We start from the raw sequence: 27,024 nt of genomic DNA, 5'->3' as shown, positions 1-27,024 counted from the left end.
GTCCACATTACAGTTCTACTTTTGTTTTGATGTAAAAAGTGATGCTGCATAAGATGACTGCACTTAGCACTGACTGAGAAAGTACACATTACAGTTCTACTTTATAAAATGCTAATTGTAAATATGTTTGTCAATGTTAATAATATGAGAAAGTCCACATTACAGTTCTACTTTTGTTTTGATGTGAAAAGTGATGCTGCATAAGATGACTGCACTTAGCACTGACTGAGAAAGTACATATTACAGTTCTACTTTGACGTTTTAATGTTGGACCAAAGCATTGCATGTAATTAGAATACAGGCAAATAAAAGTCATTTAGTTTAAAGTACAATCTTGGCTGTCTTTTTCTCTCAACGCTTCAATAGGTAGATCTTGCCTTCACCAAAAAAAAAAGTGATCTTGGGCTTAAAAAGGTTGGTGACCACTGCTTTAAGGGAACAACCGCCTCCTGTTAAACTAAACATGGTTGGTTGGTGGTTGGTTCCCCGGTGTGTTGGTAGCAGAGTCGACTCTCGGGTTGAGGCCGGGCTTGACCCCGTCTGCCCGAGAGTGTGCCCCTGCATCTTTCATGACGTCTGCCAATTGTGTCAGCCTCTTCTTTGAACCTTGACCCCGCTGGATTGGGGGGTTGGGTTTGTGGAGGGTATGACATGGTGCACAGCATACCGAACACCCCTTCTGCCGGGATACTGTTCTCACAGTAGACCCTTTAGGTGCCTGTCTAGTCCGCAGTGCTCCAGGCACAGGTCGAGTTCTGCTCTTGGGGCCTGTTGCCTGGATTGAGGGATCAACCTCCTTGGGGGTTGTCTCCCCGGCACGCCGACTGGCCCTGCAGTGTTGTGGGGGGGTAGCCTCTTGTAGAGTGCTTCAGAGCGGCGTGCCAAGGGGGGAAGGGCCTGCTCTTGATTTGGGCCCTGTCCGATACGCTGGCAATGTGGGGGGTGGTGTCACCAGTGACCATCTGGTGGGGTCCCGATGCTATGACCGCGTTGGCCTCACCAGGCCCCTTTCTTCAGGGGGTCCTAGCCCTCAGGTTGTCCTAGGGCTGGGACCTCCTCCGTGCTCCGCTGCTGCAGACTTGCCACGGGGTTGGGTTCTTGACCTTCGACCCTGTGATGTTGGGGACTGTGACGGGGGTGTTTTGCTTCCCGTCCGTTCCCTGGTGGCATGTGGGATGCGTGCCTGAGTGGTCACGGGTCCTTCTGAATGAAGGTAAGTCCCACGGTCTGCTCACCCTGTGCGTTTGAGGTGCTAAACCCTCTTCGCACAGTCGGATCCGATTCCCTCCCGTCCTCCACTAGGGGGGACCGGGGGGCTCGGGTCCTCCCCGGTTCTGATGGTTGTAGGGGGCCTCAGCGAGTACATCTGTCGAGCTTTACGCTCTGCTCAGCTCCTGTGTTCCAATAGAGCAGAGCGTAAAGCTATACGATCTATAACGTAAGGTTATCCTATAACCCTAGTTATATGAGTATAGCGAGCGCTCTGCTCTGACTCACTGAGGACCCTGTGGTCTTCGCCTTCAGTGGTGAAAGACTTGGGAAGGAGCTGATTGTGTGGCCACAACCTCGCTTATATAGGAGCGGATGTGGGTGTGGCCAGGCGGATGGGTGTGTGCATGTGGAGAAAGTTATTCATTATTAGAGTGGATAAAGGGATAGTCCCAATAGAGCAGAGCGCTCGCTATACTCATATAACTAGGGTTATAGGATAACCTTATGTTATAGACAACATGCAATATATCCCATTGACAGACATTTGTCATTTTATATAGCTATAACCTGCATTCTTTCAAATATATCACTAATCACTAAAACAGATATTGAAATACACTATGTAGCCTACTACACCAACACTGCAAATGACAGTGGATAAATAAATAAGAACTAAAGCTAATCATGTGGATATAGTGGAATAGACTATTAATATTCCATATGTCTTTTTGCGCCACACACACACTGTATAGCCTACGTGTCTAATTAATGAACAGTAGGCTTATATTATTCGAATTACTTGTTTCATTAGGATTTAGTAGATACGTACCATGAGCGGACTGGATTGTACTACTATAGGACTGTACTACTACTGTACTACTATCTGTGATCTCCTAATAAAACAAGTCATTAGAATAATATAAGCCTACTGCGTTCATTCATTACGCACGTAGACTATACAGTACTGCACTCGCGCGCGTGTGTGTGTGCGTGCGTGTGTGTGTGTGTGTTCATGTTTGTCAATGAGTGACAATCCTCATTTTGGGCATCCCAACTGATCGTTTTGGCCACTTAAAGGAAAACTCCAACATTTTGTGAAATTAGCTTATTTAACATCTTCCCTGGAGTTAGACAAGAAGATACATACCTTTTTTGTCTCTGTGCGTGCATTTAGCTTAGGGAACAGTCGCTCCGTTAGCATAGCTTAGCTTCATCATTGGAAGTGAGGCGGATCCGGAGCCTTACAGTGTATAGTTTGATTGATTGATTGAAAAGTTTATTAACAGATTGCAGAATACACTCCAAATACAACTCCAAAACGTTCATGTAAACATGTTGTGACCTGTGTATTCACCACGTGGAGAAATAAAAAATTATTGAATTAGACAATTACGTTTTATAAGCAAATATACTCAGATTTTTTTTTGCCCAACCACTCCTCTCTGAGCGCAGCCAGTGATTTCAACGTGACGCCGTGTTTGTTTACATTCTCATTCATTCAAAAGATCCGAACCGATTGAAGTTTATGGATACCATGACTTGAAATCCTCTTACCTTGACGATTAAAAGCCTCCCCAATTTAGAAAACAGTAATCCAAGCCCTGGTATATTGTTATACCGGATGCTCTGAGCTAACCGGAGCTAACGCAGAACAGGAGGATGGTAAAGCATATATAATGACTTCCTTTCTGGGGTTGTCAAAATAAAAGTGCGACGTTTATAGCAGCGGAAAACGTTTATTTTGTACATTATCTAACGTTAACACGAACCTAAACTAACGTTACAACTAACCTAAAGTTAGTTTAGGTTCGTGTTAACGTTAGATAATGTACAAAATAAACGTTTTCCGCTGCTATAAACGTTGCACTTTTATTTTGACAACCCCAGAAAGGAAGTCATTATATATGCTTTACCATCCTCCTGTTCTGCGTTAGCTCCGGTTAGCTCAGAGTCTCCGGTATAACAATATACCAGCCATTGGATTACTGTTTTCTAAATTGGGGAGGCTTTTAATCGTCAAGGTAAGAGGATTTCAAGTCATGGTATCCATAAACTTCAATCGGTTCGGAACTTTGGATCTTTTGAATGAATGAGAATGTAAACAAACACGGCGTCACATTGAAATCACTGGCTGCGCTCAGAGAGGAGTGGTTGGGCAAAAAAATTGTTCTGAGTATATTTGCTTATAAAACGTAATTGTCTAATTCAATTATTTTTTATTTCTCCACGTGGTGAATACACAGGTCACAACATGTTTACATGAACATTTTGGAGTTGTATTTGGAGTGTATTCTGCAATCTGTTAATAAACTTTTCAATCAATCAATCAATCAAACTATACACTGTAAGGCTCCGGATCCGCCTCACTTCCAGTGATGAAGCTAAGCTATGCTAACGGAGCGACAGTTCCCTAAGCTAAATGCACGCACAGAGACAAAAAAGGTATGTATCTTCTTGTCTAACTCCAGGGAAGATGTTAAATAAGCTAATTTCACAAAATGTTGGAGTTTTCCTTTAAGACAATGTTGGCAATGTTGGTGAATGAGACCCATTGACTTTACTCTCAGCTGCCAATGCCCATAAATTAATGTTAGATTCTTTAACTCCAATTACCCGAGCTGTGAAGATCTCCAAATAAATTACATCTAAGAATGTTAACTGGTGCCCAGAAAGGTGGCCATTTGAGGACGCCATACTTTTTTTGAAAAGCGTATCTTTATACTTTATACTTATAGCACTGGTCTCTTTTGAAAGATAACATTCTGAAATTTCTCAAATTTTTCTGTAGTAGTTGCAATATCCAGAAATAGTATATCCAAAATAATTTGTATGAGCTGGAAAACACACTGGGCCCATAGTCTTATGTAGTACATGTCCAAATTTCATAAAAATCCGTTCAGAAATTAGTATTTAGGAGCGATTTTGGTAAACTGTGTAAAAAAGAAGAAAAAAAAAGCTCTCCAAGTTTCCATTTCCTCATTGACTTCAATTAATTCTGCATATTTTTTTTCTCTTCCGGTTTTCACTCGTGACTTTTCACCTAGATCCCTGATTCGCACATCCCCACATGGGGTATCATTGGAAAGCCAGACTCATTGACTACAACCCTGTCCAATAGTTTCCGAGATCGCCAAATGATTGACGGAGCTAGAGCCTCGGGAGTTGGTGGTAATCTGACTCTGCCATGTACAATGGCGCACTCGAGACCTGCTGAGCGGATTTTGACATGCTGAGGTGGCAATCGACAGGCATCAAATAAGGCTTTAATTATATATATAAACTCAAGCCGCTAGATGATCGCAAAGTGACGCGTCACGCCGGTGGGCAAATCGTCCTCAAGAGGTCCCAGGGCCGGGTCGGTGCCAGTAGCCCAATTAATTATTAAGTTTGTTGGGTTGTTTCCATCTCATAGCTATACATGTTTTGGCTGCTGTAAATCCCGCACAAATTTGTCTTTTTTGCTGTATAGGAGCGGGCAGCTGGGAGATATAATTCAGGAGTAGTGTCGTTGCGGATAGTGGTATTGTCAGGGCACATATGTCCGAAAGCTTAGTGGTTATGGTTTTCCAAAATCGAGCGACCGGTGGACATTCCCAGAACATGTGTATGTAAGTGCCAGTGGCCCCCAGGGCGCACAGGGTACACTGGGAGTCAGCCAAAATACCCATCATACATAGTTTTCTAGGAGTGAGATACGTTCTATGAATATAGTTAAAGTGTACTTGTTGATGATTGGGGTTATGGGAGGCCAGTGTAATATTAGTCCAGACATCACCCAAATCAAACTCAAGGTACCAGTTCTGAAATGTCTTCCCGCCAAATTGTATCTAAGGGGAGGTTCATGTATGTGGACTCGAGTAAGAGTGTATAAAAGTCTGAAACAAAGCCCCTTGAGGTTGTTCTGTCTCCGATGAGTCTAGAAAAGGGGTGTCGATGTAGTGGCTGACCCCACAGGACCCCATGCATCCTGAGCGCTGCCCTCAGTTGTAAATAAAAGAAAAAGGAGGCGCCGGGAAGGTCATAAAACTCTCTCAGGTCTTGAAATGCACGAAGGTCGGTTCTATCATAAACATCCCCCAGAGTGTGGATTCCTTTCCTCTCCCAATGAGAGTTGTTAATGGGTTTATGCCCAATAAGTAATTGTTGGCTATGAAATATTGGGGAGTCGAGGTGCCACGGGCATTTGATGGTACAAGATCTCGTTACGCCATGTCTGAATCACATGGGAGATGATAGGATTGGCATTTTCTAATCAAGGTGTTGGAATAGATTACATCCTGTAGTCTTAGTGGGGAGACTGTTGCTTCCTCAAAGGCACGCCATGGCACGGCAACCTCTGGGTCAAACCAGTTAATCAGGGGCCTCAGTGAGAAGGACCAGAAACATAATTTAAAATCCAGGATTGCTAGACCCTCGTCCTGTTTCCTGCGCTGAGCAGTGGTTCTTTTGATTATCAGCCGCTTGTTGTTCCAAATTCATTTAGATATTGTGGATTGTAGTTTGCGCCAGTAGTCGATTGGGGGGAGTAAGGGGAGCATTGAACTAATAAAGTTTACGTTCATTTTGATAATCGATGCTCTGACCTGTAGAATGCAGATTTGGGCCAGTTGATTTTGAAGCCTGATAGTTCACCAAATTCGTCTATTATCTTGAGTACATTTGTGGCCGACTTGGAGGGGTCCTGCATAAAGATCAGTAAATTGTCTGCATAAAGAGCAATTTTGTGATGGGTATCTTTAATTGTTATAGGGAAAATGTTGGGACAAGTTTGTCTTATAAATTGAGCTAGTGGCTCCAGGGATAGCGCAAAAAGCCCGGGGCTCAAAGGACAACCCTGTCTAGAAGACCTCGAGACTGAGAAGAGAGGGGAGCAGATCTTGCCAGTCGTTATCATTGCTGATGGAGTGGCATAGAGTACTTTAATCATATGAATAAAGTCCTCTCCCAGTTCCATAGCCTCCAGTACCGCCCATAGGTATGACCACTCCAGTCTATCGAAGGCCTTCATGGCATCCAAAGATAGGAATGTGGCTAGTGTTTTATTATCCTTACTACTACTGTCGATTATATGCAACAATCTTCTAAGGTTATCCGCAGCTAAGCGTCCCCGAATAAAGCCGGTTTGGTCACAGTGTACTAGCTCTGTCATATATTTTTGTAAACGACGGGCCAGGACTTTTTTTTTTTGAGGTCAGTGCAGAGGAGACTTAGGGGCCTGTAGCTACACAGTCATTTGGGTCCTTGTCCTTCTTAACCTCTTTAGCCCGAGCGGTCCATCGGCGGACCACAAATTACATTACGTCATAAATCAATCTCTCTAGACTGTATGACATAATGTTGCATTTTTTTTATCAAATGTATCTAAGAGTAAAGACCATAAGTTGATATCTTAATGAAGGAACTCAATTAGCTTAGCTTCAGTGTAGTCTGTTAGCCATCAATTATGAACCATCGTAATTTGTCAACTTAATGAATGAATATAGTTGTCTTGGGCCAACCTAACATTAACTTGTTAGCCAATGTAGCTCAGTCTGTTATAACTCGTTAGCTTAATAAAGGAACTATCCTTAACTTAGCTTACTTGACTGGCTTAGCTTAACCTAGCATAGCTTAATTGACTAGCACTGCAAAATTGAAAGTCTCATGAGCGTGGCCAACTTAGCTTGGCCTAACTGTAGACATGTCCGACAACCACGTTGTTAGCAAGCATCTTCGGTAGATTCTGGGTTCCTCTGCATGTCCTTCAGGAAGCCCTCTCCTTCTCGTCCCCCATTTGGTTACGATGGTTAGCTTGGCTGGGAAGAGTAGAGTCGGCCTGTAGCCCAGTTGCCACAGCTCAGACATGGCTTCCTTGTATTCTTTGCGTTGAGCCACGATCTCCGGTTGGTAGTCTTCATAAAAAGCGATGTGATGGCCTTTGTACAACAGCTTGCCCTTTCTAGCTCAGGCCTCGTGGATGATCAACTCTTTTAGCTGGGATTTATGGATCTGAATAATTATAGTTCTCTGCCTCTGTCCTTTCGCTGGTTTAGAAATGGGAGGACGATGCGCTCTATCACACTCAGGGGGGCTAGCTAGCAACTCTTTACCCAGGACTTCTTGCAGCATCTCAGGAAAAAAGCGTGATGGTTGGGGTCCTTCAATGTCCTCCGGTAGAGATAATTCTTATGTTATTCCGTCTTTTGCGGGATTGTACCTCGTGAGTCTAGCTTGGATCTTAGCTAGCTCGGCTAGCTTGATAGCTTGGTCCAACTCGAGATGCTGTAAATGTTGCTCTTGCTGGCTAGCCTCCCTCATGAGCGAGACAATCTCTCTGCTATTGTCTATCGTTTTTGTGTGGAGCATTTCTACCTTTTTGTCCATGGTCTCTATGGCTGCTCTTATCTCGGCTGAAACTGCTTTGCAGTAGGATTTAAAGTGAGTCTCGAGAAGTTCAGCGGGACCATCTTGATAGCCGCCAGGCTAGAGCCACTCAGAGTAGCCTCCGGCATAGGCAGCGTTTGAAGCCGATGTATCTTCTCGGCTTTTGTGGACAATGCTTAGTTGATCGTTTGTCTGCCATGTCTTGCCATAAAATGTGGAAAAGAAGAAATTGGAGACCAGTGAGGGCATTAAAAATGAAAATCTGCAAAAGCTGGGGGAGCAGCTGTGAATGTACGTCCTCACTCCATGACACCAGAAGCTCCTCCTTCGTCATTCATGTTTTTGTTGAAATAAAATATGTGTATATACCAAACTATTAAAAAGAAATGTGGTACATGTGTGCATATCGGAGAAAAATTTTTAATTTTACAGCAAGCGCATGCAAGGCCCTCGCAATACCACCACACCTGCGCCTGGTGTAGCTGGTACAATTGACAACAATTGGAGCTTTCCAGCTGCATATTACGTGAGCAGTAAATCCCACACGCACACACACACACACACACACACACACACACACACACACACACACACACACACACACGCATACACACATACATACACACACATACATGTACAAATACCGAGATGCCCCACTATGTTACCTGTTTATTGCACAATGTTGTTTTATTGGATTCTATTATATGTTGTACTACTGTATTGCACATCGTTGCGGGCAAGACCACCCGCATTTCATTGTATACTTGTATGCCGTGACAAATAAAACTCTTGACTTGACTTGACTTGACACACACACACAAACACTACTGCATCAGATAGATTGTATTGAGGACATTAGATCGATGATGAGCAGAGTACTTTACATTACAGTACATTACAACCACAGATACAGTAGTGTGTGTGTGTGTGTGTGTGTGTGTGTGTGTGTGTGTGTGTGTGTGTGTGTGTGTGTGTGTGTGTCTGTGTGTGTGTGTGTGTGTGTGTGTGTGTGTGTGTGTGTGTGTGTGTGTGTGTGTGTGTGCATGTGCACGCATGTGTGTGTGCGTGTGTGTGTGCGCATGTGTATGTGTCACAGGGGGGATACACAAAGTGCATGGAATTCACTACGTTTGTGCTCCGATTCTCTACCTGAAGAACGATACGATACCAAGGACATGATATTTACACCCTGTCTCTACGCAAACATTTAACCTTCAAGGGTGGCGAAAAACTAGACTGAAGTGAGAGGTGAAGTGAAGTAGTATACTCCACTCAGAAAGATACTCCTGCGTCTGCAATAGAACATGTAGAATAATCAATAATAATCATAATCAACATGACTGTGGTTATCATTGCTGCAGTGTGTGGAATTGCTAATGCATATTTTTGCGGTTGCAGGTTCTACGCTGCAGAGATCGCTGTGGGCCTGTTCTTCCTGCACAGGAAGGGAGTTGTGTACAGGTGGGTCACCTTGAAAGATGCGACCACGTCCTGTAAGGGCATCACATTAACCGCTGCAGCTGAGACACGGCAGGTCTCATGTTGCATTGAAATTGGTCGTTGTTACGGGTGGTGTTGGTGGTTTGGGGCGTAATAGGTCTACCTCATTTCATAGTGGTGATACATAAATGTACTCTTTGTGTTGAAAAAGCACATGTCGGGTGAAAATCTAAGGTTTTCAAGGGAACTATGATTGATAGAGAGATAGGGTGAAGCAGAGAGGAAGAGTCGACCATAAAACGCTTCCCGAGAGAGAATGAAAGATGGAAGGAACGGCCCAGTTAGACGTGAGAGAAATTACCAATGAAGGAGGGAGGTGAAGCTGAAAGGAAACAGAGGGGTAGTGATAGATAGGCAGATGGACCAGGAGAGACAGACAATGCGTTTTAGGGACAGAGGAGGAGCAGATAGATGGAGAGAATTGGTAGATGAGAGAGGGAGATAGAGAGAGGAGGAGAGAGCATAGAATGCAGAGAAAGAGAGAGAGAGTGAGGAAGAATGAGAGAGTGACTCAGATAGAGATAGAGGCAGAGAGAGAGAGAGAGAGACACAGAGGGGTTGAGAAGGGAAGGGGACATTATACATTTAATCTCTCCCTATTTGTTCCGTCCGTCGAGTGGGGGGTCGAGTAGAGGGAACTTCAGAGGGAGGAGAAAAGCTCCTGTTATCCTCCACAGAGTCCATTCATTTTGCAGCATCAGAGGGTCCAGGCAGCGTCTATTTTTTTATCAACGGATTTCCAGTTCCGTGTTCGCGTTCTAACGTTTCTGGTGCGATCTGATTGGCCACTGACTTTTATGGTCATGTGACATGTGCGCCCAATCGTGTGACGCCTGTGTCTTTGCCCATTTCCACCTCGAACGGCATGCAAACTACCTAACGCCTAGTTTATCACTGGTTAAGCTTAGGCGACTCTTTCGAAGTTGGTTAAGGTTAGAGTTTGGAATCAGGGCTGGTGTTCTATCGCCCTGCTCTAAGACAAACTCTAACCTTAACCAACTTCGAAAGAGTGTTTCAGACTATAAGCCGCACCTTTTTTCCCCATTTTTCGACCCTGCTGCATATATAACGGTGCGGCTTATATGTGACTCGACGTGACCAAACCCGAAAATGTAAAAATCGAAATATTGCTTTTTTGACTGCATTGAAATGTTATTTATCTGTTCCCTTATTTGCTAAACTTAATACAACTTGTAAATGAGTTAATTCTTGTTATTTGTCCGACAGTATTGTGTCCCAATGCTAATTACATATGGTAATTAAACATTAAAACACCTGCGGCTTATAGTCCAGTGCGGCTTATATATGTACACATCATTCAATTTAGCTGCTGCGGCTTATATTCAGGTGCGGCTTATAGTGCGAAAATTACAGTAGTTGGAATACTCAGTTAGCAGATAACATTACAGTAGTTAATGTTTTAGTGCGATGTGAGTATATACAGGACTGGCGAGGATGCAAAGCATGTTAGACTATTGGAACCGCTGCTCGCAGAGTTTTCGTTGCACATAGAAGCAGCTTGAGATGAGTTGTTACAGAGTGGTCCACGCTGCGTGTCTATTATTGCGAAGCAGCCCAGCGCACACACATACACGACTGCAAAAAGTCGAGTCCCGTGGATATTATTGCAAGAGATAATTCATACATATTATGAAAAGCCAATCTGTTGTTTAGTTTCACAGCACCACCGCGTTTTGACAGGTTTGATGCATCTGAACTAGGGATGCTCGATATTGGCTTTTTTACCTATACCGATATTGTCCAACTCTTAATTTCCGATACCGATATCAACCGATACCGATATATGCAGGGTCGCCCCCCCCCCCCCCCCCCCAAAAACGGAATAATTTCAGGTAATTAACATTACATATCTCACATTATGCATTCTTTTGACAATAAATAAAATCAGAATTTGTTCTTACTTGCTTGCCTAGGTAAATAAAGGTTATAGAAATGTAAAAAAAATAAAATTATTGAAAACCGATACCGATATTTTCCGATATCACATTTTAATGCCAATATCGGTAGACCGATAATATCGGACATCCCTAATCTGAACCAATCACGTTGTCAGAAATATAGGCTAAGCGGTGCGTAAAATTGGCTATAGCCATTCTACAACAATTGAATAAGCTGAATTGTTTTTTCAGGCTGTTATTCGTTTTAATAAGGGATATGTACATGTACATTTACATTTAGCTGACGCTTTTATCCAAAGCGACTTACAAGTTCAGAAAGTTACTGAATTTTCTCATGCTCCAGAATAAACATTTAATTCATAACGTTCAGTCGGGTCCGTGAGGAGCTGGAAACACGGTCAATGAAAAGTGTATTCTCGAGAATGATAATGCAGGTTCTATTATCCTGACTAAACTTGGAATACCAGAAAATAGATTTTATAGACGGTATGATTTGTTGGAGAAATATGCAGCCCCATGGCCAGATATCCTCGCGTCGAGAGAGCTTTTCAGCTGAGAGCAGTGAGTTCAACGACAGACAATGTGAGAAACAAACAACCCCCCCCCCTCTCGCTCTGAATGATATGCATATTATATCACTCAGTGATTTAACACCTATCAACGCACACGCCGCTGTTTGTGTGTGCGCGCGTGCATGTACGTGACGCGTTGTAGTTACCATGAATACGGGGATAATTTAGAACTATACAATTTAGCAAGAATTAAACATATTTACAAGTTGTATTAAGTTGAGCAAGTAAGGAGACATATATATTACATCGCAAAGCACTCGAAAATGATATTTTTCTATTTTTACAGAATTCTGAAAATAGGTACTTTTTGAGCATTTGGGAGAAATTATAAATCCTTTTGTTCTCCGCCGACGGGTTCAAACAGGCCCTCTGCTCGCTTCCAGCCCCCCATTGAACCAGACTGTCATCCACCAATTCAGACAGGGATACCACAGCGTATGATGTGTGCCGAACACAGATAAAGTGCGAGAGAGAGAGAGAGAGAGAGAGAGAGAGAGAGAGAGAGAGAGAGAGAGAGAGAGAGAGAGAATCACTGGTGTTTGAATGGCTGTTCACTGTATTTCTGTGGTCCTGTCTGACAGTCTGGACACACACACAGACACACAGACATTACACAGTCAGTTTGTTTTCTAAATAAATGGATTGTTCTCAATAATTTCTTGGGATTTTTCAAATGAAGAATATCCAACGAGAATGTAAATTATACCCGGAAGCTGCACACAAACACACGCACGCACGCACGCACGCACGCACGCACGCACGCACACACACACACACACACACACACACACACACACACACACACACACACACACACACACACACACACACACAAACTCACACACACTCGCACACACTCGCACACACTCACACACACACACACACAAACACACGCACACACACACACTCACACACACAAACTCACACACACACACTCGCACACACTCACACACACACACACACACACAGACACACACACACACACAAACTCACACACACACGCACACACTCGCACACACACAGCCTGACCCTCCTCTCTTCCTCTCTCTTCCCCACAGGGACATAAAGCTGGACAATGTGATGCTGGACGCCGAGGGTCACATCAAGATAGCAGACTTTGGCATGTGCAAGGAGAACATGTATGAGGGCATGACCACACGCACCTTCTGTGGCACCCCAGACTACATCGCACCAGAGGTGAGTAGTAGATTAGATTAGATTAGATTAGATTCAAATGTATTGTCATTATACAGCACAAGTACAGTACAGCGAAAAGAAGTTTGGCATCCAACTAGAGTCCAAATGTAACAGTAAAGTGTAATAGCAATATACAATGTACAGGTGATTAAACGGGATATAAATATATATATTGTGACGACGAGCCTGGTGGTGTTCAGGTTTGTTGTCCGGTCCAGGGTCAGTTTCACAAGGAGGTATCTCAGCCAGTCCAGTACCACGAACACCTTCTCGCTGTCACCTCTCCTCTCAACTACCTCTCACCTCACAAACTCCGTATAACAATCTCTCTCTCTGCTCTCTGCTCCTTCCTCACCTCCACTCCACCTTTCTCTGTCTCTCCTCTGGCTTTAAGCTATGGGTGTTTCTGTGTGTGTGTGTGTGTGTGTGTGTGTGTGTGTGTGTGTGTGTGTGTGTGTGTGTGTGTGTGTGTGTGTGTGTGTGTGTGTGTGTGTGTGTGTGTGTGTGTGTGTGTGTGTGTGTGTGTGTGTGTGTGTGTGTGTGTGTGTGTGTGTGTGTGTGTGTGTGTGTGTGTGTGTGTGTGTGTGTGTGTGTGTGTGTGTGTGTGTGTGTGTGTGTGTGTGTGTGTGTGTGTGTGTGTGTGTGTGTGTGTGTGTGTGTGTGTGTGTGTGTGTGTGTGTGTGTGTGTGTGTGTGTGTGTGTGTGTGTGTGTGTGTGTGTGTGTGTGTGTGTGTGTGTGTGTGTGTGTGTGTGTGTGTGTGTGTGTGTGTGTGTGTGTGTGTGTGTGTGTGTGTGTGTGTGTGTGTGTGTGTGTGTGTGTGTGTGTGTGTGTGTGTGTGTGTGTGTGTGTGTGTGTGTGTGTGTGTGTGTGTGTGTGTGTGTGTGTGTGTGTGTGTGTGTGTGTGTGTGTGTGTGTGTGTGTGTGTGTGTGTGTGTGTGTGTGTGTGTGTGTGTGTGTGTGTGTGTGTGTGTGTGTGTGTGTGTGTGTGTGTGTGTGTGTGTGTGTGTGTGTGTGTGTGTGTGTGTGTGTGTGTGTGTGTGTGTGTGTGTGTGTGTGTGTGTGTAATTGCAAAAAAAAATTATATTTGTTTACCTACTTTCTATAGAAGCAGCTGGGAGGTGCGCTGTTTTAAGTGAGCGTGGATTATTGAATTGATTGATTGATTAATTGCACATTTTATTACTGTCCGCCTTGTTTCCAACTGGTTAAGCTTGGCGACTCTTTCGAAGTCGCTCTCTTTCGAAGTTGGTTAAGGTTAGAGTTTGTCTTTAGAGCAGGGCGATAGACCACCAGCCCTGATTCCAAACTCTAACCTTAACCAACTTCGAAAGAGTCGCCAAGCTTAACCAGTTGGAAACAAGGCGGACAGTAATAAAATTAGCAATTAAAACAGCGCACCTCCCAGCTGCTTCTATAGAAAGTAGGTTAAAAAAATAAAAGAATTCCCTCTTATAGGGCAAAGAAAACTTATTTTTTCCCTATAGGGCAAAGAAAACTTTTTTTGTTTTTGTTTTACCTACTTTCTATAGAAGCAGCTTGGAGGTGCGCTGTTTTAATGTGGTTGATGTGTACCACTCTACACCTTCATTATTCTGAGGGTAAATCTGGGCCAGGAAGGAGTCTAGAAGAGACTGTGTTGACTCACTGACCATAGCATCCTGGTACTGCTCCAGACTGTTTTGAGCCCATCTGAATTTCATCTTTATGTTGTACAGATTACAGGGTTGAGAGCATATTACCTGTGTCTGCTCTTTTTAGATACAAAGTGATCTGAGAGTGATCTGATAGAGGTGTTTGTTCTTTTACAGTGAAGGCTCTCAAAGAGGTTAGGTCTAAATCTGTTATAGCATAGCAACAGTGCTGCTACCAAGACTTGAACAATACGTAGACCGTCGTACGTAATCCCCTCCCAACCTTCCGTTGGTAATGTACAGCCCCAACGCTCTACAAAGCTGCAACACTTGTTTTCCACTCTTGTTTTATGTTTTTATCATAATTATTCCTGTTGGTAAGGATAGGGAAATTAAGGTGATCTCCAGTGATATAACTGTCACCTTCGGTACTAGTGAAGTCAACCTCCTCACCAGTCCTAGAGTTTAAATCTCCCATGATCAGCACAGATCCCTGGGCCTGGAAATGACTGGTCTCTTCTTCTATTCTCACTCATTCAACCACAAATACTGGATAGTCTGTTGGTTGACTTGAACGCTTCTCTGTGGCAGAACACATTGTCTACTGGACCAAGACTTTCTACTAAAGTCCATCTGGATAGAAATGTGCTTCTGGAAACAGAGATCAGACTGTGGACAACACTGTAAGTACAATCATTTATTAGATTGTTTTCAGTCATCCGGCTTCGACATGAGCGGTCGCATTTTACGCAGCTCCTGGCCAAACCAACGCAACAAAACAAGTTTTTTGCGCATTTTCTACTCTCCCTCCTGTGGATTATGGACTTGTACCTGAATTCACCACTTAAACAACTCCAGACAGAAGTGGAAAGTAACGAAAGCGCAAAAAAACAGTCCCATTGTGACTTCTATTTGTTAACGGGCTCGGAGAGGAAACATCCAGCCTTTGGAACCACGGCAATTCACGCAGCTCTCTCAGCGAATCCGGATCGCAAGAAGTTACCCCAGACAGGCAAGTTTGATAGAAAATCAATGGTTCTATTATATTTGCTCCTGTCAGGAGACATCCACCAGAACCCAGGTCCAGTAATGACACGGAGACAGGCACGACAGTTAGGACTGTTGACCCAGGAAGCGGCGGCTAGCATACCTAGCATAGCTAGTATTTGCGCAATACAGGACAACTGCTGCCAACACAGACAGCGGCGGCTAGCGACACAATCAACGGCAACATTCCTCCACTATCACCTCTACAAAAGAACCCACGAGAGGCCACAGCGAGAAGGAATGAACCAGGGTTCACAATCATGGCGCCAAGCACGTCACGGGACTCAAACAGCGAGGCATCGCCCGATGGCCGGTGAGCTAACACGGCTAACAACAATGGACATAGGACCCCATCCCCCCCTCCCCACCTACTGCCACCCGGTCAACCAGGCACCACAGAACGGAACACAGACAATCGACACCTTGAACTCGACGACATAAACCAGATAACAAATGCAAATGGACTCCACATATTCCACCTTAACACAAACAGCCTGAGACCCAAACTGGCTGAAATCAGACAAATGTCTATGAACGGTAAGGCAAACATATTGTGCTTCACAGAAACTAAACTAGATGCATCTGTACAGGATCCAGAGATAGAAATCGAAAACTATTCAATAGGAGGATAGGAATCAGTATGGAGGTGGTGTCTGTGTGTATATTCATAAAGATACCAAATCAACCGTACTGACCTGAACCATGATGAAATTGAAACAGTTTGGGTTGAAATCTTGTTAGAAAGGGCAAAATCTGTACTAGTAGGCACAATCTATAGCCCGCCAAATCAGAGTGGCTTCTATGATACACTTGATGGGTGTTTAGCTGGGGTGGAAGGTGTAGAAAAGATTCTTATCGGGGACTGGAACACGGTTATGTTACATAAAAAGGCACCCGTCTTCAATGCCTTCAGTAGGTTTTCTGATCTGCACGGTTTCAGACAGCTAATCACCCAACCCACAAGAGTATGTGATTCAACACAAACTACCATTGATCTCATTCTGACCTCTGACAAGTCCATGATCTCCAACAAAGGGGTGATAGCATGCGGGTTAAGTGATCATTATATGATATTCTGTTCACCACATCAAACAAGAGGTGGACGCGGGCAAATACTGCGGCATGGTCATGCTGGACCTACAAAAGGCCTTCGACACTGTCAATCACTCCATTCTGATTGACAAGCTAAAAGCAATTGGTTTTGATAGTCTATCAGTGAGCTGGATGCAATCCTACCTGGAGGGGAGAGAACAGATGGTGGAGGTAAACGGTACTCTATCCCCCCCTCTCACAGTGAGCTGTGGTGTTCCACTAGGAAGCATACTAGGACTGCTACAGTTCCGACCTAATGTATGCAAATGACATGTCATCAGCTTGTGACTGCAACTTGTTCTTGTTCACGGATGACTCAGCCGTGCTGGTCTCTGACAAGAACAAGTTACAGGTTGAAAAAACCCGGTACCACTCAGGTACCCATGTACATGTCGAAATACTTCCCAAAGGTCAGTGAATACCACGCCCACAACACCAGAGGGAGTTCCACAAATCATGTGCAACCCAGATTTGGCACAAACAAGGGAGTAAACACGTTTCGCAATTATGCCACAACCATGTGGAACGCCGGGCGGCTAGGTGGCAAGGCACTCGCCACCAACGCAGGAGATGCTGGGTTCGAGCCCAGATCTCGGCGTTGTTACCAGCTTGGCTGGTCGTTCATACTAATACAATTGGCAGTATTAGGGGGTGGGAAGCTGGTGGGTGGGGATCGGACGTTGTGGACAGTGACTCCTACAGGTCGGTTGGTGCGCCTGCGCAGTAGAATCAGGAAGCGACGAGGGCGGCGTGTCCCTCCCGAGTCCCACGCAGACCCTCGCCGCTGAGAGATCGCGCTGTGCAGGTGAAAAGATGCGACGGCTCGACGGCTGCCTCCTCGAGTACCGGAGGGGACACGTGATGCAAGGCTTCGTCCACATTGCAGCCGGCTTGTAGGAGGCATGGCCTAACAACGTTCGAGACAGGGGAGGGTAGAATTGGACAATACGAAATTGGGGACGGGAGAAAAATAGAAAAATGGGGAGAAAAAGTAGATAAAAAAAAAGATTATGTGGAACGCCCTACCCACAACCGTAAAAAATAATTGAATCCCTACCCACATTCAAAACCGCTCTTAAAGAGCACCTACGGGAGGCTGCAATTCTAAACTGGCCACCGTAAATGTCCAACCCCCTCCTAATAGACAGTCTCCTCCCCACCGTATGTCCTCCTAATAGACAGTCTCCTCCCCACCGTATGTATATATTTTCTCGCACTCACCCACCCCCTCCTAATGTACAGTCTCTTCCCCATCAAATGTATGTATTTTCTGTTAGGATCTCTGGGTAACAGTACTGTATATTTGCATATCGTATATGTCACAAATGTAACAGTACTATATACTTGTATGTCATGTATGTCCCTATGTCATAAATGTCACTATGAATTGAAAATGGGGGACCCTGATGTAAACAAGACAAACATCTTTATGTGGTCTGCATCCCCTTAACAATTGTGTGTATTGAGCCCTACTGTATTGTACCCATTCTGCAATCTGTTAAATAAAGTTTTCATTCATTCATTCATTCTATGGTGGAGAAAATCTCCTCTTCAAAATATGGAGACTCAATTGGGGGAATATAAATTGCACATAAAAAAATACTGTTCTCGCTGGAAATTATACCCTTTTCTAATTTTAACCAAATGTGATATTTCCCTTTCTTCTTTATTTCTATAGAGTCTGCTAGTTGTGACTTATACCATACCAACATCCCCACTGAGTCTCTGCCCTGGGTGACTCCATTTAGTTTAGTTGATGGGACAATAATCTCTCTATAGTTAGGAGGGCATCCAGTAGGGACGTCTCCTTTACACCAAGTCTCCTGTAAAATAACAATATCAACACCAGTAACCTTGTCTATAAAAACAATACACCAAAAAAATTAAAATAAATAAAGAAATTATTATTTTTATTTTTATTTGAATTTGTTTTGATTATTATCAATTCTAATCGATTCCAACATTTCCAAATCGATGCAGTTGAATTGTCACATTAGGATCGATGCATTGTTACACCCCTAATTGACACTGTAACAAGTTGTCATTTCAAAAGGAGAAGAAAGAAGTAACTGTTTTTTAACATAAAAATATACATTTACAATGTGATGAAATTTAACCTGGCATGTACTGTATGTACCTTTTATAAAGGAGTACTACCTACTTAATTACCACTGACCCTGAGTGTGGCCCATTAGATGAGAGCATAATGTGCTCAGCATGTCCTGGATGGATCTCAGTTCACTGTGGGCGGGGCCTGCTGCTCCTCGGACCACCTCTGCATACAGTCTGCCTGGCTGCTGCTGCTGTGGAGGTGGTCATGGTACAACATGAGGTGGTGATGTCCTGGGTCTGTGTGCAGGCTGGTTCTCATCCATATGTCTGATGTTCTCCTGTCTGTGCTGTGGAGGTTGTAGGTGCTGCTGCTTGGTCTTTTAGTGTCTTTGTAAACAGTGGAACTGCTTCTTTGTAGAGGTGAACATGATCATAAAGATTGTGTACAGTGATTGAGTCATAGTGGGCAATGTGCACATTTGGCCATTTTTCACAATCTCTAGAGATACTGACATTCACTTTTTGTATTGTCTGTGGGTGGAAGTCCCTCCTTGGTAACAGGGTGGATACTTCGAAGCTTCGTTCGATGGGCATGGGATTCGAATGGGAAAATAAATTTTGAATATATTAAAAGAATAATAATAATAATAATTCAATTTTATATTCTTTATATTTTTTTTACCTGCAAAATCAACTCTGCCTCTCTTTGTTAACTACAACAAGCAATGCCGTTTGTTATTTAAGATGAGGTTGGACTCGGCACTGACAGATTTGTGTTCATTGTGCTGCTTTTATAAAGCCATGACAGCTTACAATATTTCATGAAAGCAAAGTGTTTCGTTTGTCTAAGATTTAAAAAGGTTTAAACTTTACAGCACTGACAATTCTCTATAGTATTTTTTATAGTGTCCCGACCCATATAAAAACATGTCTTAATAAAAAATTAAGTCGAATTCTGCCTTTGTCTCTATTAAATACATATAAATATTTATATAATTGTTTGCTTTATAGACGAAGCTTGCAACATAATTATGTAATGTAATGTTGTTGGCTGTGTAACAGAGAGCAGCTGCCCAGGCAGCGCAGCTCCCGACTCATTATTAATTTAATGAATGAATCCAATCCAATCCACTTTATTTATAGAGCACATTTAAAAACAACAAAGTTGAACAAAGTGCTGTACAAGTCCCACAACATAAGAAAAAAAAGATTAAACATTTAAAAAGAAATATTTAATCTCGAAGCTTCGAATTAAAATCGAATCTCGGCCCCGAAGCTTCGAATGCCAAAAAAGATTTGAAGGTCAGCCCTAGACATCACTATCTTAGTGTTAGGGAAGGTGTGACATGCCTTCTCAGCGACATCTCTAAGGCCCAGTCCACACGATCACAGGTATTTTTGACATCGTTTAATTTTGTAATTATTCAACAACAACAAAAAACTGTCCACACAACTGGTTTAAACTCCGCACAGAGTGATGTATATACATGTAGTACAATGCCAAAGCAGTAGGTGGCGATGTAGTTCAAACATGAAGGCCATTTTCAACCAATCAGAATGGTTGAACCATCACTATAAAGTATATCTTATCTTACACGTCCTGCTCAAAAACAGAAACTCACAATCTTTAAATTACCTCGCGTGAACCATTTAGCAACATAGCATTTATTTGCAGCAAAAAACAAAGTGCAATAAACAAAAAAGGATACATTCACTGCGTGTTCTGCCTCATTTGTTGATGAAACAAAACCAACATCAACACAATTTACCACCAAGAGCGGAGAGTTTAGTCTCACAAAAATATCTCTGATGTTGTTAGCTACATGCTAATGTGATTGGCATTTTCCATTTATATAGTTAGCATTGAGGCTAGCGTACATTAACATAGTAACGTTAACGCTAGTAGAATAAATGGATGAAAACGTTATTTAACAGATTGCAGAATGGGTACAATACAATACGGCTCAATACAAACAATTGTTAATTGTTAACTGTTGTAGTTTGGACTGGGTTCCATAACAATAAATTGACAACACATGAGCTTAGTTGGTAGCCGCAGCTACTTGGGACAGCTCTGCTGTAAACACTGGAAATAACCTCGGTTACTATGTCCACACGCAACCACTGCAACCGGGATGCGTACAAAACTTCACCCTGGACTCCGGTTGTAAAAGAACACGGTTGCAGTGTTCCAAAAACCCGGTTGCGTGTGGACGAACAGTGCAACCGCGCACATTAAGGCTCGGTTATATAACACCCCGCGTTTGTGTGGACAGGGCCTAAGAGACAGGGCCACTCTCTCCTGTTGTTCCCTCAGGTCATTAGTGCCTGTGTGGATTAGGATAGCTTGGGGATCCTAGGCGAGTCTTAGAGAGAATACCCATGGCTGCCTCTGTGTTTGGACACCAGAGTTTTGCCACCTTGTGCCTGGGGAAAAGCCTTTTCTCGTCGATGAATTTTCCATTTGAGTCGATCAGTAGCACAATATCTGCTTTTGCTGTGGGGCTATCTGGTCTGGTGGGACCACCTGTGTGTGTGTGGCAGCTGGATACTTCTCTCTCTGCTGTTGGGGGTAGGATATCATCCTGTTGTCTGTTCTGGGTTGGGCTCACTGCTGCGTGTGGACTGATGTCAGTTCTTAGTAGCTCAGATTCAGTGAGGGAAGTCATCTGTTCCTCTCTGAAGTGCTTCCTCACCAGTGCTCTGTCTCTCTCCCTGAGTTCCTCCGCCAGAGCAACAAGTTGAGACATATGGCTCTCTCTCTCCTGCTGTAGTTCTCCATGATGGTCTTTTAGAACAGCTATCTCTCTCCTGTGGTTGTCATACTCATGGTTTAGCTCTTTCACCTGTTCTGACAGTGCAACAAGCTCACTCCTCTGGCTCTCTTTCTCTTCTTGTAGCACTCTCACTTGTTCTTGTAGCACTCTCACCATGACAACATCCCCTCCAAATTCCTCAGAGACTCAGCAGCAGCCATCACCCCAGTCATCACACACATAATAAACCTCTCCATAAAACAGGGACACGTCCCCAAGGACTTCAAAATTGCGAGAGTAACACCCCTGCACAAAAAGGGCAGCAAATTAAACCCGGGTAACTACCGCCCTGTTTCTATCCTTACATCCACCTCGAAAGTCATGGAAAAAATAGTATACGAACAGATCGAAAAGTACCTCGCGGAAAAAAATCTAATCTACGAATTCCAATCTGGCTTCAGAACATCCCACTCCACTGACACATGCCTTCTCTACTTGAACGACCACATCAAACAAGAGGTGGACGCGGGCAAATACTGCGGCATGGTCATGCTGGACCTACAAAAGGCCTTCGACACTGTCAATCACACCATTCTGATTGACAAGCTAAAAGCAATTGGTTTTGATAGTTTATCAGTGAGCTGGATACAATCCTACCTGGAGGGGAGGGAACAGATGGTGGAAGTAAACGGTACCCTATCCCCCCCCCTCACAGTGAGCTGTGGTGTTCCACAAGGAAGCATACTAGGACCGCTACTATTCCTAATTTATGCAAATGACATGTCGTCAGCTTGTGACTGCAACTTGTTCCTGTTTGCGGACGACTCAGCCCTGCTGGTCTCTGACAAGAACAAGTTACAGGTTGAAAAAGCCCTCAGCTCGGAACTAGGCAAAATCTGCATATGGCTCGCCGACAACAAACTATCATTACACATGGGCAAAACAGAGTCCATTCTCTTCGGTTCAAATAACAAACTCAGCAAGACCGACGGCTTCTCGGTTACAGTGGGTGACAATATTATCACAAGGAAAGATGAAATTACCTACCTGGGTTCCATCCTAGAGGCTAATCTTTCCTGTGACAAAATGGCATCCAATGTAATAAAAAAAGTCAACCAACGAACGCGATTCTTGTACCGGATCTCCTCTCTGGTAAACAAGAATACCCTGAAGACTCTAGCAGGAGCACTCATTCAAGGGTACTACGACTATGCTTGCACCTCATGGTACCAAAGCACCTCAAAGGCACTAAAAAACAAATTACAAACATCTCAAAACAAGCTAGTCAGACTACTACTTGACCTGACTCCTAGAACCCACCTCACCCCTGCCCACTTTGACAACCTAGGATGGCTTAGAGTAGACGACAGAGTACAGCAACTTGCAATGGGCCTGGTCTACAAGATACACTACATGACCAAGGTACCCATGTACATGTCAAAATACTTCCCAAAGGTCAGTGAATACCACGATCACAACACCAGAGGGAGCTCCACAAATCATGTAAAACCCAGATTCGGCTCAAACAAGGGACTAAACACGTTTCGCAATTATGCCACATCAATGTGGAACGCCCTGCCTAAAGCTGTAAAGGAATGTGAATCACTACCCACCTTCAAAAACACTCTCAAAAAACACCTACGTGAGACTGCAATTCGAAACTGGCCCCTACAAATGTCCTAACCTAGTTGTACAGTAAATGACCAAGTAAGGCTTTGTCAATATTCAAATGTACAGTGTAAAATGTGTGTGTGTCCCCTTCCCAACCCCCCCCCCCCCCCCCCCCCACCTCCAATGTACAGCCCTCACCCAACCCACCCAACCCCACCCCACCAACCTCCTCCAATGTACAGTTTCTACGCCAAATGTATATACACTCCTTTTCTGGACACTTTTGTATCACAAACAGTACTGTATTTGCAAATCTGATATGTCATAAATGTATAGATGTAGCAGTACTGTCTATCTGTATGTCATGTATGTCATATATGTTATGATGAATTGAAAATGGGGGACCCTGATGTAAACAAGACGAAAGTCTTTCTCTGGTCTGCATCCCCTTAACAATTGTATGTATTGAGATGTACTGTACTGTACCCATTCTGCAATCTGTTAATAAACTTTTCAATCAATCAATCAATCAATCAATTCTGTCAGAGTGAACAGGTCTTTATTGTGCTGTTCTCTGTCTTTGGATAATTGTTTTTCATAGGTTGCACGTATGCTTTCTTGCTCTTTTCTGATTTGTTCCATTTCAGCTTTTTGTGAGAGTCCAACTGAGAACAGACTGAAAAATATAGGCTACATTTGTCAAAGTATTAACTTAGTGCAAACAAACAAAATAAAATAATTAAACCTTTCTATTTTTGTGGCCACATTATAGACAAAGGCCATCAACACAAAGTATGCATATGCTCAACCAGCACTAGACTTTCCTTTCTTTAAAATAAACACAAAAAAACATTGTCACAATGTTTAAATTCCCTGATTGTCAGTTCTTAACTCATTCAGAGCCAGGCCCATATGACCAAATTAGGTCTAGCGTGCCAACACTGAAGTCAATGGGAGGACGGGGATATTTGCGAACGCTTAAACTATATCTTAAATTATGGCTATGGGTCTAATACACCCGTCGCTTATCAATGACTTGCTTGCAGTCAACATGTACGAAACGGATTGTTTTTTCATCTGTACATTTCCGTTTTATACCGTTTTGAATACGAGTATAGTTTTGGAGATTTCTAGTAATTCCAGAGAAAGACACGATAATAGCCCTTTAGTGGAATACACAAAACACGTTGTAATTTTTCGGCTGATTTATGAATAGTTTTCAAATAAACGCAAAATTATCGATAGTATATGTGTGCTCATGTACGAAGAGAAGCGGGGTCTGAAAAATCACTTCTCCCTACTTTGGTCGGCGCGAACCTCACACACACACACACATGCACACACGCGCGCGTGCTCCGATGGCGGAGAAAGGAACATCTGATTACCCCAAGATTAGTAAAATAGAGTCCTTACCTCACATCAGATGTTCTGCAAAAAGATTAATCCAATTCCTGATCGCCATTCCAAATATTGATCACGTTTATTGATCCAACATTATAGTCCAAAACACATAATCGACACTGCTCCCAGCCTCCCCAGTGAATGTGGTAACACGATACTGCTTGCCCCGAGAAGGGAAACCCCGGACCGGAGTTTTTTTTCTGATGCACAGTCCCAGCCAATCCAATCCAATGATGTGCAATACCATCCGGGAGACGATAGGTGGCGGTATTTGCCCTTTGCGAGCTCAGACCCATTCCCAATGATAACGTCAGGCTGGATGGATGAAAAATTAATTAATAGTGAGTTAATAAAAGAAATAACGATTAAAACCCGACTATACTCGTGATTGGCACGCAACGCATGGCGAGTTAACCCGACTATACTCGTGGTTGGCACTGAATGGGTTAATGGGAAGATTCGTTTTCCGCTTGAAATTAAAGTGCAGTATTTGAAATACAATGAAAGGAATATGGCTGGATTTCTTATCAAAAGGAAAAGTGTCACTGTGTTATTTAAAATAAATAAACAAACATGTTAGAAGGCCATCAATATAAAATGCTGTACTGTTTCAAAACAACACTGCTCTGTTCATTCTATTTTTAAAATACGTACATTGTCTGTCTACATTTATTTAGACTAACATTATTTAAATATTGAGTGCAACTGTGGTGGATTACGTAATTCGGTGAGTTAATTTGGTTAGACTAGAAGTCTTTATTTGTCATGCAGTTTTAACACACACACGCGAGATGGGCGACCCACAGGAACACACACACACATGCACTGAGTCGCCGATGAAATGTCTCTCTGCACTTTTCCCATCCTGTTGTCCTTCCCCCCATGGGCAGCCGGGAGCAGATATGGCGTCAACGTGAGCCGCGCCCCGGGGACCAATCCAAGTGCTCCTGTCCGTCTTCGTCAAGGACGCCACAGCGTTAGCGATCTGTTGTGCATGTTTTTCCATTGGGTTTATCTTATCGGGGGGGAAACCCTTGCGAGCACGGGGAGAACATGCAAACTCCACACAGAAAGGCCTGGGAGATACCCCACCTGAGTACCTGGCATCATGGAAACCTGGTCCCCAAGTGAGAATCGAACCCTGGACCTTCTTGCTGTGAGGCGACAGTGTTAACCACTACACCACCGTGTCGCTCCTATCTATCTATGGCAGTGGTTCTCAAACTTTTTACACCTGAGAACGTAGCTGGCTCTCCAAGTACCACCATATGGCCAACGTTAAAATACAGTCTATTCAGCTATGCACAGTTCACGCAGGAGGCAAATGTATTCCTAATACCATTATTTATTGGTAACTTTTGTCAGACACAGCCACAATGTACAAAGGGGTAGCACTAGAACTAGCAAACTCTTCCACACAACTCATACAATGCAAGGGGCATTGATAACATAATAACTAACATTCTCACATAGCAAGTGAGAAAATTAAGAACAACGTACTGTATTTCAGCAAATGTACTTAATTCCCAGTCAGGCCACTTTCTAAGTGGGGGTCCCCCACCAGGAATAATTTTGTTACAAAGACTTAATTTCCTGCATTCTGGTGCAGGATTTATTTTTATTTTTACCCTTTAAATTCCAGTGTTTGTGATGGGCATCACAAATTATTGAAAAAAAAAGAAGAAAAACACATATTCAATACATTTTCAAATTGTAACCCTTTAAATGCCAGTTTGTGTGGTGGCATCACAAATTATTGTAAAAAAAAACACACACACAAAAAGTTAAATATTTTCAATATATCAAATGCAAAGTAAATTTTTCTGGGGGGGATTATTACAGGCTAGGCATGTGTCAATGATTAGCAACAACACAGATTTTGATGGATTTTTTGTAATGTCAGATTTAACAACAACTCTTTTCAGAAAAGTGGGAGTATTTAATTTTTTATCTGACATTACAAAAAATCTAAAAATGAAAATGGTTATGATCAGGGCTGAAGTTGAATAAAAGATTTATGACTGTTTAGACTGCATTACTCTCTGTCACATTGATCTCCTGGTTGTTCCACACTTAGGTTATCTAACTATCGCACCACCACAACTAGAAACACTGGCCTGGCCTGCTTCTAAGTTCAGTGGCCTGACTGCAAAATAATAATAAAAAAAAAAAAGATTATAATTTTATTTAAAAAAAAAATGTATTAAATGTTTTCAAGTACCACCAGCAGTACCACTAGTGGTACGCATACCACAGTTTGAGAACCACTGATCTATGGGTTGGCGGGTCCGCAGGGACAGTTTAGCGTGTGGGACCTTCTCGACTCTAACGTTACCGTTACCGGAGTTGAATCGAGTTGATAACATGCAGTAGAAAAGCGGCAATAGTCCCGGTTGGAGTTAGTAAACGCAGTTGTATGTTAGCCTTCTTGGATGTTGAATAAACGCCTATCATTGTCTTTCAACACCCCGCCTCTCAGACTCCCATTTTCTCCTCTGCTAGCTAGTAGCTACGGTAACATTTCAGGTTGGCTGTATTACAGCTGGCGGGCTACTACCATAGTTAAAGTGCGTTGTGTTGTTGTACAAACCGTGCTAACGTTAACGTTATGATGTGTGTAGGCCTATGTAATGTTAATGGCTATTTTTTTAAAGTCGTAATGAAGATTGA

The 27,024-nt window shown here is 43.2% G+C and overlaps 1 protein-coding gene across 1 annotated transcript in view; it reads left to right on the top strand.

Moving 5' to 3' along the window:
- Nucleotides 1-27,024, top strand: part of prkcab (protein kinase C, alpha, b) — a gene marked incomplete at its 3' end in the record, with an annotated part of 626,135 nt that overhangs the window by 526,870 nt on the left and 72,241 nt on the right. The window contains exons 12-13 of the mRNA XM_084328655.1: nt 8,974-9,036; nt 12,625-12,763. Of these exons, the coding sequence (XP_084184781.1) occupies nt 8,974-9,036; nt 12,625-12,763 (202 nt within the window). The remainder of the gene's footprint in view (nt 1-8,973; nt 9,037-12,624; nt 12,764-27,024) is intronic.

Source organism: Notolepis coatsorum (assembly GCF_963971535.1).
Source record: "Notolepis coatsorum genome assembly, chromosome: 14".
NCBI classification, from domain to species: Eukaryota; Metazoa; Chordata; class Actinopteri; order Aulopiformes; family Paralepididae; genus Notolepis; species Notolepis coatsorum.
The sequence above is the reverse complement of the archived record's forward strand: the minus strand, read 5'-3'. Positions and strand labels throughout refer to the sequence as shown.